Raw genomic sequence first — 17,580 nt, forward strand, 5'->3', positions numbered from 1 at the left:
ACCAACAAATGCAGACTCGGCCCAACACAGTAGGCCCGCGTTGGCCTCATGTCAAAACCAACCATCATTTTTCTTACTTTTGCCCTTTATTCTGGGGGCTTCCTTCAATCACGCAAAAAACCTTTCTTCTTTTTTTCCCAAGGACTTCCTTCAACCACGGTGTAGATGGTGCATGTCATGGATCAAGTGGTCTGGAGGTGTGGTATGAGTACAAGACTGCGGCAAAGTGCAAGGCGAAGACGAACTAGATCCGAGTTTGTGGTTCTCGGGTTTGGGCTTCGTCAAACAAGTGATGGGTTCGTGGATGTCGAGTAGCAGCGGTGGTAGATGTAGAAGATAATGAATGTAGGTGGTTCGAGAAGATGGTGGCGCGGTGGTTCAAGCAAGCGAGGTTCAGGACGGGATGATGCAGCTGGGATGATTCGGTCAAGTAAACGAGGCAGCGGCAGTTCGAAACCATGGGATCATACATCACTAAACAATGGATTAAGGCTCCGATAGCTTGGTGCAACAACGAGTTCAATTTTTGTGTTTTTTTTCAACGACAAAACCCTAATCTAAGTACAAAGACAAAACAAACTAGAACCGAACTGATATCGGGCGACTAAAAAACAAATTGATACCACTGATAATAGATCAACCCCGAAGAATCGAATTTGCTCTGATACCAAGTTGAATATCAGAGTACACAACAAACTAATTAACTAACTGAATATAAATATCAAATGGAATTGCCAAGAAGGCTACATGAACCAAAGAGACTACATTTTGAATCACTTATTGAAATTAACTAATACAAGCACTACTATATATAATGAAAACTAAAGAAAAACCTTAATCCTTAACAGTTAAGAAACTCTAATATCCTTGGCCCACAAGAAAACCATAAACAATAAAAAAGGTCGTACCCAGTGCACAAGGCTCCCGCTTTACGCAGGGTCTGGGAGAGGTAAAGCGGGAGCCTTGTGCACTGGGTACGACATTTTTTATTGTTTATGGTTTTCTTGTGGGCCAAGGATATTAGAAAAAAAAATTCCAACAATATGGATACCAAATACGACCCTGCTGATGATTCTGTTTACCTTCCTCTTAATGGTAATGGAAGCCAGGAGGAAAGAAGTGCCATTGAAATCCCAATAGCGTCAGTGATATGTGAGAAATATTAATTCTGACGTATTTGTATTGTATAATTTGTATCCATGACAGGATCATGAAATGCAATAAACAAATATACAATAAAAATGGTTAATTAGGGCAAAAGATATACGTGTGTATGTAATAATGGAGCTTTGCCGTGTATTGTACAAACGCCATGCAGTGTGCAAATTCTTATTTCTGGTTCTAAAGTGCAAATGAATATATACGTTCGCTGGTAGAAAAGAGATTGAATTAAGCAAAAAACTCCAGAAATTTTGATTTCGTGAGGATCGATTGCTTGGGGGGTGTCATTTTCCTTCCGGCCAGTTTGTATATTTCTCCCCATTAATTATTCCAATTCTCAATTCATAAGGCACGCGCAGTTCAAACGTTCTGGTGATGAAGAAAGTGTACATTTATGATTTGTAATTGTCCATTATATTTTTGGCATTTCTTACAAAAGCGTAAACTCATTGTACGAAGACTTCAAAATCTATATATATATATATATGTGTGTGTGTGTACTCAGATTATCAAGCTCCAAAAATATTCTTCACGCTTATGTGCTTTGGCGATAACTATAAAAACAAAGAGATGTTTCTTGACATTACAGTTGAATTATCGTTGCAAATATTTTGAGAATATCTTTGGAGCTATCAGAGTTGTGGTGTCGTTGGATTCCATTAAAGTTAATTATCAATTAATCAGTTTGGTTTGGAATAATATTGCAAAAGTTGGACGAGGATTTTATTTGCATTCCATACAGAAGACATGCAGGTTATCCTTTCGATAAGGGTTGTGTTTGTTAAACACCAAATAATTGGGATTAGCATGAATTGATTGGTGAGATGTTATTGGTGACGATCAGAATGAAGAAAATTGAGGTTTCACCAAAAACCAATTGAAAATATGGGGAATAGCTCAGCTTACTTATAAGCCCATGGAAGATCTATCATTTCATCAATGTGGGATTCATTCTTAACACTCCTCCTCACGTGTGGCGAATTTTCAAGCCTAACATGTGGTCAATACAACGGGGTGACGTGGAGCGTGTGTGGCTGTTTGGCTTCACATATGAGACAACCTGACTCTGATACCATGAAAAGTTGAGGTTTCCTCATAAAACCAGTTGGCAATATGAGGAGTAGCCTAACTTTTTATAAGCACTTGCAAGGTTCCTACTTTCACCAATGTAGGACTCTTTTACCTTCACATTCTCACACACCCCTTACGTGTGGTGAATTTTCAAGCCAAACATGTGCACAATAGTAATTGGGTGACGTGGAGCACGTGTGGCCGTTAGGCTTCACACGTGGGCCAACATGCTTTGACATCATGAAGAAAGTTAAGGTTCCACCATAAAACCAATTGACCATATATGGAGAATAGCCCAACTTACTTATACGTTCATGCAAGGTCTTTCCTCTCATCAATGTAGGATTCATTCTTAACACAGAACATAATTAACATGTGGTTGACATGAAGAGGTCAGCCTACGTGCTGAGAATGGTATTCTCTAGTGCAATTAAAATTATTCAAATAAAGCTTGGATATTGTCAAGTACTACGACTATAGAGTCATTGGATGGGACACCATGGCTACAAGTATTTGAAGTGTCCAATGTCAAAATCAGGTGATTTGCTTAGCACCGTGCAAACATTTGTGTAGGATAAAGTTTTAAGAGGCATGTTGCAATTGAAATTTCTTCTATAACTTATCATTCAAGGTGTACCTTATCCCTATAAATAGAAGTGACTTTGCAACATAAAGAGGGCTTTCAACTCAACACACAAACAAAGGGCCACGAAACCTTCTTAAATCTTGAGAAAATAACTCACCACTTCACTAACCTTCATCAGCACATTCAGTTCGATTGAACATTGTTGACAAACCAACGCCATATTTAGTTTGGTTAAACATCACTGGAGTCCTATAATCAGTCGATCAATGAGTACCTTCAATTTCGTTAAACATCACTACTTCTATTTCAGCTAGTTACTGTTGGAATCGAATTTGCACACCGTTGTAGATGATGGAGGCACAAATTCAAGTAACCTATAAAATAGCAAAAACTCATGACCAAGCCTACGACCAAGGCAGGTGTGCCGGCCAAAAGCTTTCCAACGATCAAGTTAGTAAGCAAGTATAAGAATCAAGTGATGATCAAGAGAATTAAAGTAAGATGATTGCATTACCAGAGACAAACCATAGAAAGGTGTATTTATACTAGTCAGGATAGAGACATTTTAAAGATAAAATTCTGTGTTAAGTCAGGAGAATCCTAAAGGGTACATAGGAGTAGATATTGCATCCTCTTAGGAGTGTGATTACTTGCAGCGCACGTCAATTCCTAGATTGTTGGAACTCCAAAAATATAGGAAACTTGGCTGATCTGTGCTGGATGAGGTTTATGTGTCTTGAGGAATAAGCATGGTCAATTTTAGTAAAGCCAGTTAGACTTCGTCAACTGCTCCGGAACAAGATCGATGATCCAGCTCTGCTTGGAGCTATTGAGTCCATGATCGAACTTCTGAGGTAACTGTATTCCAACCCACTTATTCCGACCTTGAAAAAAAAATGGTCCCACAATTACTTATCTAAGTCTCTGCCGGAAAAGTGTCTTTGATTCTCTCGTTGAACGAGGTCACTTTATTAGCTTTTTCAGCTAAGTGAGGTGTTATCAGATTACATAGTGTTCGACACATTGAAAGTCGAACCATTATTGAACTTCATAGCAAAAGACATAACATTGTCTTCAGGTTAGCAAAAACTTAGGCGGAGAGTGTTCCTTCTTCGGACAAAGTTGCTCGATGAAGAAGTTAGTAAAACATTTCATCATCACACCACCACATTCATCTCATTCACTCTACCAAGCTTTGTAGCAAATTGGCACACCTGCATCAATAACCATTCATAGAAGGACGTAGTTAGCTAAAAAATAGTTACTTGGCCTGTGCGCCACATAGGCTTTGTAATTTCTAAAGGCAACATTTTGACATGCCTGGTGGGACTAAAGGCTAACAATTGCGAAGTTCAAATGATGTTTCAATATTCCACTTTGGTTCAGTTCAGCCGATTGAACAAGGCGTAGCTTAAGTGGAGAAACATATTCAAAAGTGTGAGGAGAATAAAAGAGCATGGGAAGCAAAAAAGATTCTTGATTCCTATGAAGAGATGAGTCCTTTACTAAAATGTTAAAAGTGAAAGCTCATGTCACTTTACAGGAACAATGGAAAACAAAGACAAGGCTCGTTTTACTACATAGGTAAATCATGAAGACTTTCCTTACGATCCTAGGTAAAAGTCAATTTTGGGTAAAACAGTTGGGACACAAAAGTAGTAGTTCCAATCATAAATTAGCTGCTTGAAAGGTAGTTTTTTACCGTTTAGGAAGAATCCCAGGTGTGGAAACAAGAGGAATTATTCAATGTTAGATTCAACCCCACCTAAGATCAGTTCAATGAGAAGTCGGCAAACAAGAGATCAAGAAAAGAATTGGGATTAAAAAATCCTGATATAGTGTGGTCAAGATTGAGAAACCACAAAGCTGCTGCTAAAATACAAGGACTAGTTTTGTTTTGCCTTGTGATGGAAACAATGGATGGAGACAATGAGACCATCGCCAGTGATGCTACTGAATTGCTCATCATGATCAACTTCTACAAATTCTTCTGTAACTTATATCTATTGACATCCTGATGATTATGGTTTTGGATCCAAGTTGCCAACTCAATTGAGTATTCACTATTAGCCAAAGGCCCCCAAATAAAATAATCACTTTTATTTTGAACAGGAAAAGGGATAATACGTATCTTCCTAGCAATGTCGAAATCCAGGACTTGAGAAAGACGAATTCCATCCCAACCATTATTAACAATGAAATTACTAACTCTAGCTTCCCAATTCAAATTTTTCTGTTGACTCTCTGGGATAAGATGGAACAATGGATAAGGAAAAACTCAATGATGGATCCAGAATAGAATATTCTTACCATTACCCACAATCCACCTCATACCTTTGTAAATAACATCCCTAGGCTTAAGAATGCCTTTCCAAGCTAAATAATGTTTTTGTTTAACTTTACAACTCAAGATATTATCTCTCCCTAAGTATTTCCTTTTGACAAACTGAACCCACCAATTATTCTCATTAGTCAATACTTTCCAACCTAGTTTGGCTAGGCACGCATTATTAAAATGATAAAATCCCCTAATACCAAGCCCTCCATGCTCCTTTGAGGTGCAAACTTTCTTTCAAGCATTAGGCTTTAATTTCTTGTCTCTCTCCCAGAAAAAAATCCATGCACTCTTTATTTATCTTTTCAGTTACTCGATTAGGATATGTGAAACACAACATTATATGATTAGGCATAATAGTCAATTTGACTTAACAAGGGTCAATCTTCATGCATTAGAGAGGGTATTAGCCTTCTAACTAGCAAGCTTTTGTTTAACTCTTTTAATTAACTCACATTCATATATCGGGTCTTTCCATGACATAATATTATGAATACCTAGGTATTTACCAATGGTTGTTTTGTGTTGAATATGCAAAATTCCCACAATGGCAGTCCTTGTATAAGCATTAGTATTACTTACTTAGTAGGTATATCTACATGTATAAAAGAAAAAGAAAAAGAAAGCAAAAGATGACTAAAAAGATGGAATTATATTTGTTATGCCGTGTAGAAAAACACAATTGTAAATGAGGTAGCTACCTAATTAGCAAAATAAAAAATTAGCAAATTGCATTTCGCAGTATATTTTATTTAAAAGTGATGTTTATTGAAGATTTTGAAAATGAAATTTAAGCCCACAAGATAAGATGAAGTTAAATTATTATTATTTTGAAGTGAAAGATAAAATTTGAAGAGTAAGTTGAAGAGGGTTAGAACCACAGTTAGTGGCCTAGTGGTAAGGGCACATACTACGGCTCCCCAATAAACAAAACAATGTGGGAGGTCCCGAATTCGATGCTCCAAGCTGGCAAGTTTGCTTGCCTGTGGCCAGAGGTAGGGTGAAATTTGATAGGATACTCTAATAGCATCATAAGTTTGTGACAAGTGTATGGTGGATATGAGTTAGTTAAAGGTTGTTATAGAGTGTTGGAGGGTAGTTACTATAAGAAGAGCATTGTTTTTTATAGTTGGACAGTTATGGAAATAATAGTGAATTATGTTAGTCATTCTCTCTCTGTGCAATCACGAAGACGTAGAGCAAGGAACCTATCATTGGTATCGACGAATTCAAGAGTTCGCAGGAGGAGATGAAAGTGACTCAAGAATGGATCTTGGTGCAGTTGCAGTCACTTATGGCGCGCGACAATGGTGGTTCTTTGGGTGAATCTTCAAAGGCTACCCTTGGCAAGAATATGGGTTAAGATCGCATGCCTTTCAACTTTAATCGCTAGGACATGGGTTACTATAACAATCTGCAGAATTGTCATCCGTTTTTGAAACTGGATTTTCCCATATTCAGTGAAGGTGATGATCCATTAAGATGGATATACAAAGCTGAACACTACTTCGATTTCTTCAACATCGAAGATTCGAAGAAGGTGAAATTAGCTTCATTTCATATGGAAGGCGAAGCTCTACAATGGTTTCAATGGGCTCGATGCTTAAGCAATTATCCGAACTGGGAAGATTTCATAGCAGTGTTATGTCAATAATTTAGCCCATCTGAGCTTGAAGACTCCGTGGAGAATCTAGTCAAATTAAAACAATTGGGAACTCTTAAAGATTATGTGTTGGATTTCAGAAGATTAGCCAATAGAATGAGGGACATTAGTCCAGCACTACTCAAATTATGTTTCATTGGGGGATTAAAGCCAGAATTGAGACATGATGTGAAGTTATTGAAGCCCAAAAATGTTCTTGATGTTGCAGCTTTTGCTCATCAAATTGATGCCAAACTCACAAATCTTAAGGTGAAAGCTAAACCCCCTTATTTGCAATCTAATTTTGGATCCCCTTTACAAAACTTGAACACTACTATGGTGGGTGATAATCGTCCTAGACCTTTTAACATTAGGCGCTTAACTCCTGAAGAGATCAACCATTGTAGGAAGAATGGTTTATGCTTTCATTGTAAAGATAAATTTGTTAAGGGGCATACTTGTGAAAGAAAACAACACTTTTTGATTGATGTGCAAGATTCTGAGTTGGATGATACTGAGAATATAGAGATTGAAGAACTAGAGATAACCGCTTGTGCATTGTTTGGTACACCTGCACCACCAACAATTCAAACTATGAAGGTTCCTGGGTACATTAAGAATTGTCATGTGACTATCTTGATTGATTAAGGTAGTTCTCACAATTTTGTCGATATAGGATTGGTAAGATTGAAAGGGGTCTTAGAAAAGGGTCATGTCTTCAATGTTAAGATAGCTGATGGTGGGAAAGTGGCTATTTATGGCACATTAGCTTGGGTTCTAATTACTATACATGAATTCAATTGTATCTCACATTTATATGCAATTTCCTTGGGTGGGTGTGATGTTGTTTTGGAAGTGCAATGGCTTAGAACCTTGGGGCTTATACTTTGGGATTTTGAGAAGCTCTATATGCAATTCACAAAAGGATCTTAAACCTTTTGTATTAACAGCCCTGATTTTAGTGTTGATCAAATCTAAGACATATTTGCATTACAAATGCATAAACTTCTCTAGCAAGAAACAATAATTGGAGTAGTTTTGTATCAAATGGATTCTGAATTGTTGTAGTTAGATGTAAAACTGTTGGATCAAAATTCTCAAGATCTTTCCGACACACAATTACAACGGTTACATGCTATTTGGAAAGAATATGAAGTCATTTTTTGCACCCTCTACATGTTTACCTCCCCACAGAAGCCATGATTATAGAATTCCTTTGCTGCATAAGAGTAAACCCCCTAATAATAGACCATATTGATATGGTCCAATATGAAAGGCTGGAATCAAGAAGTGTGTGGCAGAATTATTGGAAGCTGGGTTCATAAGAGTAAGCAACAATCCTTACTCATCTCCAGTGATTCTTGTAAGAAAAAGCGGGTACTCGGCGTATGTGCATGGATTACAGAGGGTTGAATTGCATCACAGTGAAGGATAATTTCCGTACACCTCTAATTAATGAGTTATTGGATGAGCTACATGGTTCACAGTACTTCTCCAAAATGGATTTAAAGGTTGGATACCATCAGATTCGAATGCATCCAGAAGATATTGAAAAAACTGCATTTAGAACACATGATGGGCACTATGAATTCATGGTGATGCCATTCGGTTTAACAAATGCTCCTACAACCTTTCAATGCCAGATTTTTAGACCACATTTGAGGAAATTTATTCTAGTTTTCTTTGATGATATTTTGGTCTATAGCTCCACATGGCAGTTGCACTTAGAACCAAGGTTATAAAAAATGCTAGGCGCTAGTCGGGCGGTGGGTAAACGCCTAGAGCCTAAGCGGCTAGGTGGGGTCTAGGTTGGCGTCTAGGCGGCCTAGATGGATTTAGGTAAATTCTTGTATATCTTGTAAATAAGTGCATATTGACACTTACAAAAAATTATACTTGTATGAAATCCATGGATATGATAATAAAAAAAATGATAAAATGCAAAAAGAGTATCCAACAAGTCCAAAATTTAAAAACACATTAAGCATATATGCCATATAACCATAGTGAGGAGTATTGTAGGATGACAAATGTACAACAAGTTCACAATTTTAAACCACTTAGACTTAGATAGGATTTTTTATTTTATTTTTTAATTGCATTAAAAAAAAAAACCACCTAGCTTCGCCTAGGCCATTTTTTAGTACATTGCTTAGAACATCTCAGGGTGATCTTTGGTACATTGAGGGAGCATTGTTTATTTGTTAAGCAATCCAAAAGTGTGCTTTTGGGAAGTCTTAAGTGGAGCATTTGGGCCACATTGTGTCTAAACATGAAGTTTCTGCAGATCCCACAAAGTTGGACTCAATAGCACAATGGCTAGTTCCTAAGTCTATAAAGGAACTAAGGGGATTTTTGGGTTTAATTGGATACTACAGGAAGTTTATCTCTCACTTTAGGAAAATAATTAGTCCATTGATTATTTTGACTAAGAAGGATGGGTTTAAGTGGACCCTAGAAGCTACTGAGGCTTTTCTCACCCTGAAGAATGCAATGTTGTCTCCATAGGTGCTTGCCTTACCAGATTTCAGCAAACCATTTGTCATTGAGACAGATGCTTCAGGACATGGCATTGGTGCAGTTCTCCAACAAGAAGGTAGGCCTTGCTTTTACAAGTAAGGCCCTATGTCTAAGAAATCAAACATTGTCAGCATATGAGAGAGAAATGTTGGCAATTCTTCATACAGTTCACAAGTGGCAGTCTTGTTGGCAACCACTTTTTTATTCAAACTGATCATCACAGTTTGAAGTATTTCCTTCAAGGTTGAGCACACTCCATTTCAACATAAATGGGTGACCAAACTCCTAGGATTTGACTATGAAATCCAGTTCAAGCAAGGGTGCAACAACTAGGCAACTGATGCTTTATCTAGATCACCATTGACAACTAGTGATCCTCAATTGCATGCTTTACATGAGGGAGAGTTACGAGCTATTTCATATCCATATTCTCAGTGGATGGATGATCTTAGTAAGGATTTAGAGAAAGACCAATGGATTATTTCGAAGATTCAGAATCTTGGGGCTACTGAGGATAATAATGTACCTATTCCTAATTTGAAATTCAAGGTTGATAATGGTCTTCTCAAGTATAAGGGTCGAATTGTATTGAGTCCTACCAGTACTTGGAGGGAAAAAAGCGACAGACTGTAAATCTGTTGAAGTTTTTCTCTCAGAGCACCATGCTACTCCCACTGCGGGCCACGAGGGGCTTTTGAAGACTTAAAAAAGAATATCTAGATGCTTCTACTAGGAGGGAATGAAGAAGTTTATTAAGGAGTTGGTAGCTTGCTGTCTTACCTGTCAACAAAATAAATATGAGACCTTGGCACCTCCGGGATTTCTACATCCTCTCCTTATTCCTACTAGGGTTTGGACTGATATCTCTATGTACTTTATTGTAAGTCTTCCTCTTTGCAAAGGTAAATCTATCATTTGGGTAATGGTTGATAGATTCTCTAAGTATGCTCATTTTACAGTCTTAAGTCACCCCTATTCTGCATCCATGGTAGCACAGTTCTTTATTGACAATATCTTCAAATTACATGGAATGCCTCAATCAATAACAAGTGATCAGGACCCAGTTTTCTTAAGCAAGTTTTGGAAGGAATTCTTTTGTTTGCAAGGCTCTTCTTTTTGTTATAGTTCGGGTTACCATCCACAATCAGATGGCCAGACATAAATGGTTTATAGATGCCTTGGGGACATACTTGAGATGCTTATGTTGCTTGCAACCGAAGAAATGGGCTCTTAAGCTTTCTTGGGTTGAATGGTCTTATGATACCAGTTTTCATTCGGCTACAAAAATGACACCCTTTGAAATTGTGTATGGTCAGCTTTTGAGGTTGGCACTACTAAGGTGGATTCAGTGGATCGTTCTTGAGAGATAGGGAAAAAATGTTGACCTTGCTGAAAAGCAATCTAGCACTTGCTCAAGGTAGAATGAAGGCACAAGCTGATAAACATATGTCTGAGAGAGTTTTCAATGTTGGCGATTGGGTTTACTTATGACTAGTTCCATAATAGCATTTATCATTAACCTCTCATCCATTCCACAAACTCCAACCAAGGTTTTATAGACCATTCCAAGTTCTAGCTAAGGTGGGACCTATAGCTTACAAGTTGCAGTTACCTGAGCATTGTAAGTTGGATCTTGTCTTTCATATATCTTGCCTAAAGAAGCAGTTGGGAGCTAATGTTCAAGCTACTGTGAATTTGCCAATCATTATAGATTCAGGAATACTTAAGGATGCACCAGTGGCCATTTTGGATAGCAAAATGATAAAAAAGAACAACACTGCAGTAACTGAGGTGCTACTGCAATGGCGGAACCACTCGAAAGAAGATGCAACTTGGGAATCTTATCAGGAATTAAAGCTCAAGTTTCTAGAAGTGGTGCAATTATGATGATCAATTGGCAAAGTGTCATTTCTATCATTAGTTTACAAATTTTGTTGTATTTCTATTATTGTTCAGTATGTTGATGCACAAAACCGGAGGGTTGGAACAACATAAATCGGACCGTGAATCTGCAAGAAAGTAAAGAACACAAGATGTATCGTGGTTCATCCCAATGTTTGGGCTACGTCCACACTGATGTTGATATTGTTTCACTCTGAATGGTGAATATACAAGAAGGCTAGAGGCAGTGTGCTCTCTAGCCTATTTTTTGTGTTTGCCCTCTCTGAGATGTTTTCTCTCTTCCCATGGCCTAAACCTTGACCTCCTCTAATGAGGAGAGTGAGGAGTCCTTTTATAGAATAAGAACTCCTCACTTATTATATATTTGCCCCTTCATTTATTACATAATTACATTTGAGTCCCCCGAGTATTTATACGAGGTCTAAATACGGAGGCCCTAAATATGGTACGAACACAGTACAATTGGGACAATACCACTTATGTTTTGAGGTGGGGTATTGATAGGACACTCTAATAGCATCATAAGATTGTGACAAGTGTATGGTGGATATGAGTTAGTTAGAGGCTGTTAGAGAGTCTTGGAGGGTAGTTACTATAAGAAGAGCATTGTAATTGATAGTTGGACAATTATGGAAATAATAGTGGAATTTTGTTAGTCATTCTCTCTATGTGCAATCACAAAGACATAGAGCAAGGAACCTATCAAAATTTCCCATAGCCTCTTCAGGTTCGGAAATGATAAATAACTATGGCTTGCCATCAATTGTTCCCCTTTTGCACAGAAATAGTTGAGGAGGGTTAGAGTGACAAATGTTCTTTACTCTTTGGAGATGCCCTAATATTTTCCATGGACACGTTTACCTTTGAGGTCATGAATCAGCTTAAGCTGAGTAGCTCATGAACTGCCACAGCCGATTGTCCATTACGTATATATGGTGCCCTAGATTTGCCCTAGACTCATAGGACACTTTTATTCAAGCCACAAACCATTAGGGTCTGTTTTCCTCAATCATCTAGTTGAACTAGCTTGTGAAATGCATGTATGTACCTTAATTTGTAAAGTCTCATGGAACTAAAGATTCGTTGGATACTAATCCATGTGATAGGCATGGTCAAGAAATCAACTGTGTGCCCAGCCATTAGGGCTCTCTGTACACAAAAGCAAAAGCAACCAATTCAAATCTCCTTTTTCTTCACCAACAATATTTCTTTTGATTTGTTGTGGTACTTCGCTTTTTGATCTCTCCCTGCTTTCACATGGATTGCTCAAACTTTATATTTTTCTTCTGCCAAATATGTCGCAGCTATGCAACCTCCAGCCACTATTCCATTTTATAATTTCCAAGAATGGTAATTTCCCTTTGACATTTTCTACCAAACAAGTAATGTGGGCATCTTTCTTTTGCTTTGTATCATTCACCAGTAAAACAGCCAAGACTGGGAACATTTTTTTTAAGGGTATCACGATCACATGAGGCCTACTAATCCTCCTCCTCCCAAGCCTTAGACATAAAACATGGCAGATGCGATGCAAAAGATGAAAGCTGTCTAGATCTCCCTAAATTACAACCAATACTTTGGACACACAACAAAAGTAATGTGGGAGTTGCAGCTTTGCCATTAAGTAATCAACCGAATTTGCATTTCCCAAACCAGTTAATTAATTATAAGGGGCACATATATATGACCAACAACCTTATAAAGCCAGATTTATATGCTATATATGTGCATGCTTGCTCTAAACCATCAAATTGTCTAATCAACATGGAAAGAAAAGGCCGGATTCTAAATAATTTGTTTTGGAAAGTGGAAAAAAGAAGACTTTAAAATTTTGTTCTGCTTAAGCTAAATTAGTTAGAAATGCACTACTTATGTGGAAGGACTTAGAAAATGACCTCTGAACTTTCAAGTCATTTGTTCAGTTTCTTTGTAGTTTTGAATAGCTCATTGTAGTCTTCTCGCAATGTTTTTTAACCTCTCTTAGAAATAAAATCTTAGATTTGAGACTTGGAATGGCCTCCATATCCAAACATAATATAATAGATGTTTCATCATTTGAGCTATCTCAAATAACTTTATAATTTTAACTTTATTGACAGCATTTTTTGTACTTTTTTAAAGGAATGCAGGATACTATTGGTTTACTACTTTTTACCTTTCTTTTTAACTCCAATTCACTACAACTACTGACTCTCTACTCCAGAAACCATATAGAATCCCATCCATGAATGTTGGAACAAATAAAGGAGAATCCCATGAACCCCCGATCTTTCCTTTGTTACGGTATGGAGATAACAATAATTACCAGCGTCCCTTCAAAGCAAATACACATGTATGTACGTGTGTGTAGCCCCTTATGCAAAGGCATTCCCATTTGTTTTTCAAAATATGGGGATTAGGTGTGGGGTTCACTCCACATCGAATTTTAACGATCCGAATCGTCTATTTTGTAAGTCTCGATTCATAGATCAATATTGCAAAAATTCAATTCAATCTGAAACCATTTGCTTATTTAATTATCAAGATAAAATTTCATTGTTTCTCAATAAAATTTTCGATTTAGCTAATATTTTGCAAATATGATTTATAAGGTGCAACTTGAAAAATAGATAGTTCGAATAATTAAAGTTCCATGTAATTTAAGTACCACAACTAATTCTTATTTTTATAAAAAAATAGGGATTCTTTCTCTTAAAATTTTTCTCTCTCTCTATATATATATTTCCGCTGTTTTTAGAAACCCAATTCATCATCTTCTATTATTGTTGGAGGCCCATAATTCACGCAACATTAAAATATAACCAAGCCCTGTCACTGTCTCTTTACAGATTACCCCCATAAAAATCGGAAATACTCGTCCCACAGATAAAAGCAAATGGGACATCACTTTGTAATGTTCGTCACTGGTTGGTTATACTTCTCCATTAATCATTACACTATTGTTTCTGATCAATCAACAATCGGCTTGGTGCTCCAGACCCTTGGCACTAATATATCTCAGCTTTGGCTTGCTCAAGCCCAGCCAAACCCTAGTTCTCACGTCATCAAACCTCCTAACCATTGGCTCCCACGCATTTTTCATATGGGCTATTGACACGTGTCCTTAGTGGATCCCAGCTAGTCTCTTGTTTCTTCGTGACTAAGCTTAAATATCGAGTTTTTTTGGGGACCCACCGACGGCTACGTCACACCAAGTGTGGTCCTTTAGGGAATTGGATCCTCTCTGAGCACAAGGAGCGGATCTTCTTGATCAACACACGTGAATCGTTGAATTTTCATCTAACGGCTATAAGTATTATAATTTTAAAAGAACATTCTTACTTGTAGCTATTAGATAAAAGTCTAACGATCCATATGTGTTGATCAAGAAAATTCGTTCGTTGTGCTCAGAAGAGGATCCAATTCCGTCTCTTAGAACCCTAACTCTAATTAAGGCCCCACGCTCTATAGTGCCACCTGACTCAAGCAAAGCCCTGTACATATACGGCTTACTTAAGCAATACGGTTTTGGACAAAAGTACCCTTGGTAACCCAACTTAATTTCACCAATTGGTCACTCAGGTTTGGCTTTAAATATGAAGCCCCAACGCTTCGTTCCTTCCCTTTCCTCCTCCCCCCTCCCTCTCTGTCTAAATTACAAGTTCAGAGAGTTTTTATTGTAGCAACCATGTTTTCTGCTGTTCCAGCCATGCTTCCCTCTGACTCCCTCCTCCATTTTCCCACTTTCGACGGGGGCTTTATCCCCGACGGCTTCACCCCGTGGGATTGCTCGGAGCATTTTCCGGCAATCCCATCACCACTACCCGTGATCTCAACCCTAAGTTCATCTCCGGTTCAGTCTCCCAAAACAGTAATTTTGAGTTCTGGTTCAGATGACGACCCGAACCGGCCGGACCGGACCCATGCCAATGCGAAGTCATGCCAAAATGACGACTCGAACCGTAGAGTTTCGGTGGTGGACGAGCGGAAGAGGAGGCGGATGATATCGAACCGGGAGTCGGCCAGGCGGTCACGGATGCGAAAACAAAAGCACATAGAAAACCTAAGGAACCAGGTGAACCGGCTTAGGGTTGAGAACCGGGAACTGAACAAACGGTTGAGGATCGTTTTGTACCATTTTCAGCTCGTACGGACAGACAACGATAGGCTCCGATCCGACCACGTTATGCTCCTGCAGAAATTGTCAGACATACGTCAAATTCTGGTTTTCCGGCAGCACTTGTCTTCTGCATGGCCATGCGATACCATTATTCTACAACAAACCCCATATTTAATTAAGTAATTTATTAGACTAGTACTAGTAATATTATAAGTAGCAAAAAACCTCATTAATTTCTCAAAACAAGAACAATGAGCCATGATCCTCTCTCTCTCTCTCTCTCTCTCTCTCTCTCCCCCTCTCCCTCTGTAAATTATATATAAAAGCTGCTAAGTGAATGGTGGGGTTATGTCTTATGGTGGTGATTTTTGCAAAAAGGAAAAAGTAGGGTTTGGAAAATCATGGTTTTCGTTGGAAAACCTTTTGGGTTATTTATTACAATATATTTTGTAAAAATATTAGGCAACTAATGTTTTGTTTATGGAAGCATTTTGTAGTATTTCTTTTTTTTCTTTTTTTGGAATTGCCAAGTCTCAATCGTTTTTTTGTTTTTTCTTCCTCTCAACTACTAGTCTACTTTAGTACGTAAGGCTACAAATTAGTGTCGGTCGCGCACAAATAATTCCCTCTCTATGCAAAACGCTGAAACGTGCCAATGTGCTGCCAATGTTTTTCCATTTTATATCATGCAGATTGGGTTCATAAGTTAATTAATTAATTATACTATGATGTTGGAGCTCTTTTGGATAATTGGTATGCACGAGAGAACTAAACTTGAAATGGACAAACGGGAAAAGAAATTACAAAGTTGCGAACGAATCTCTTCAAAGAATAAAAGAAATTACAAACGAATATTCTAAGGGGTTAATATTGTCTTTAAAACATATAGACCACTTCAACAATAAATAGAGATGCCAAAATCACTAGTCAAGCAATGGACTATTACTTTTTAAGGAGTTCACTTTTTGAATAGTGAGCAATGTCTTTACTCATTTAGGGGAATGTTGGTTATCAAGCATTCAAAATGCAAATCCAATGAAATCAAGGAAGAATTATTCATACTTAGCAATATTTTTGTTTTTCCTTTGTTGTGTTATCATACGCTCATTTAATATTAATCGCACAATTTCTTACAAATAAGATCCACTTATGTTTGTTTATATAATGATCATTGCTACAAATGGTGGATTGTCTTAGTGATTAGGGTCTTTTTTTTTTAATTAATTGTGTTACAGTATCAAACCCTCCCACTTCGGCTCCTTAAAAATAGAAATATTGTTTGTATTAAATATATGTCTATGGTGATAGAACAACCAATACTTACCTAACAATATCTTTGTTCGTTCGAGAATTCGAAGAAATAATTATTGGTTAGGATTCAGAATTTATTAAGAGTAATATCATCATACTATGTAATTTAGTATTTATCGTATTGGTCAATAATTACAATCGAAGCTTCAATTTTCACATCTAAAATTGGTTAGTCCACCCACTAGTTAATAGAAATTTCTATTACTAAAACAGCTCTAAAGTAATTTTCGAAAAGAAACTTCGACCAACATAAATCCAACAAATTAATATGAAATGGCAAGAAAAAAGGAACTAAAAGAAAACTCATGGACTTCAGTGTAACAAATGTGTCTCTAAGATTGTCATTATTCTATATTCTTCTTTTTACATATATTCAAATTTTAATCTTAAGCAAGTACATACCTTCACTCTCTTGAATTGATTGATTTTGGATTAAGTGCAAAGAAAATGAGAGCTTTGGTGGAAAAATAAAGTGATTTAAGGACTTTAATACTATATTTTGAGGAGAAGGGTGCCACAAAGTTTGTTTTTCTCTGAATTTTTTATTAGAAGTTGTGATCAGTGATGCAATCCAATCAGTGTATCACAAAAAAGAATGATGATCCTCTCCAGATACTTTTTGTGAGGATTTCTGGAATCCTCCGATAATGTCTATTCATCGTACATTGTGTGGTCAGTTTTCGGTAGATATTATTTATATTTAATTTTAAATAAAAAATTTAAGTAATTTCTGATCGCACGATGTACGATAAACAAATGTAATTAGAGAATCCTCATAATCGTCACAAAGAGGATACGGAGAAAATCTTCATTCCACAAAAAAAAGGGAGCCATCGTCACCCCATATTAAGTACGTTTTATTGAGTAAAAAATATTATTTAAAAGCAACACAGACAGAAGATAAACCTTCTTACCTTTTATTTTTGTATCATTTATCTGCTGATAAATTGTGC

The 17,580-nt window shown here is 37.2% G+C and overlaps 1 protein-coding gene across 1 annotated transcript; it reads left to right on the plus strand.

Moving 5' to 3' along the window:
- Positions 1-14,806: 14,806 nt before the first annotated feature.
- LOC126601323 (bZIP transcription factor 44-like) lies at positions 14,807-15,815 on the plus strand. Its single transcript, XM_050268014.1, has one exon. It carries the CDS (start codon positions 14,885-14,887, stop codon positions 15,497-15,499), a length of 615 nt encoding a protein of 204 aa, XP_050123971.1. The 5' UTR covers positions 14,807-14,884; the 3' UTR covers positions 15,500-15,815.
- The last annotated feature ends 1,765 nt before the right edge of the window (positions 15,816-17,580 follow it).

This window comes from Malus sylvestris, chromosome 15 (assembly GCF_916048215.2).
Source record: "Malus sylvestris chromosome 15, drMalSylv7.2, whole genome shotgun sequence".
NCBI classification, from domain to species: Eukaryota; Viridiplantae; Streptophyta; class Magnoliopsida; order Rosales; family Rosaceae; genus Malus; species Malus sylvestris.

What these genes read in the sequence shown, in the direction of transcription:
- LOC126601323 (XM_050268014.1), top strand. Translation starts at nt 14,885, where the DNA reads ATGTTTTCTGCTGTTCCAGCCATGCTTCCCTCTGACTCCCTCCTCCAT.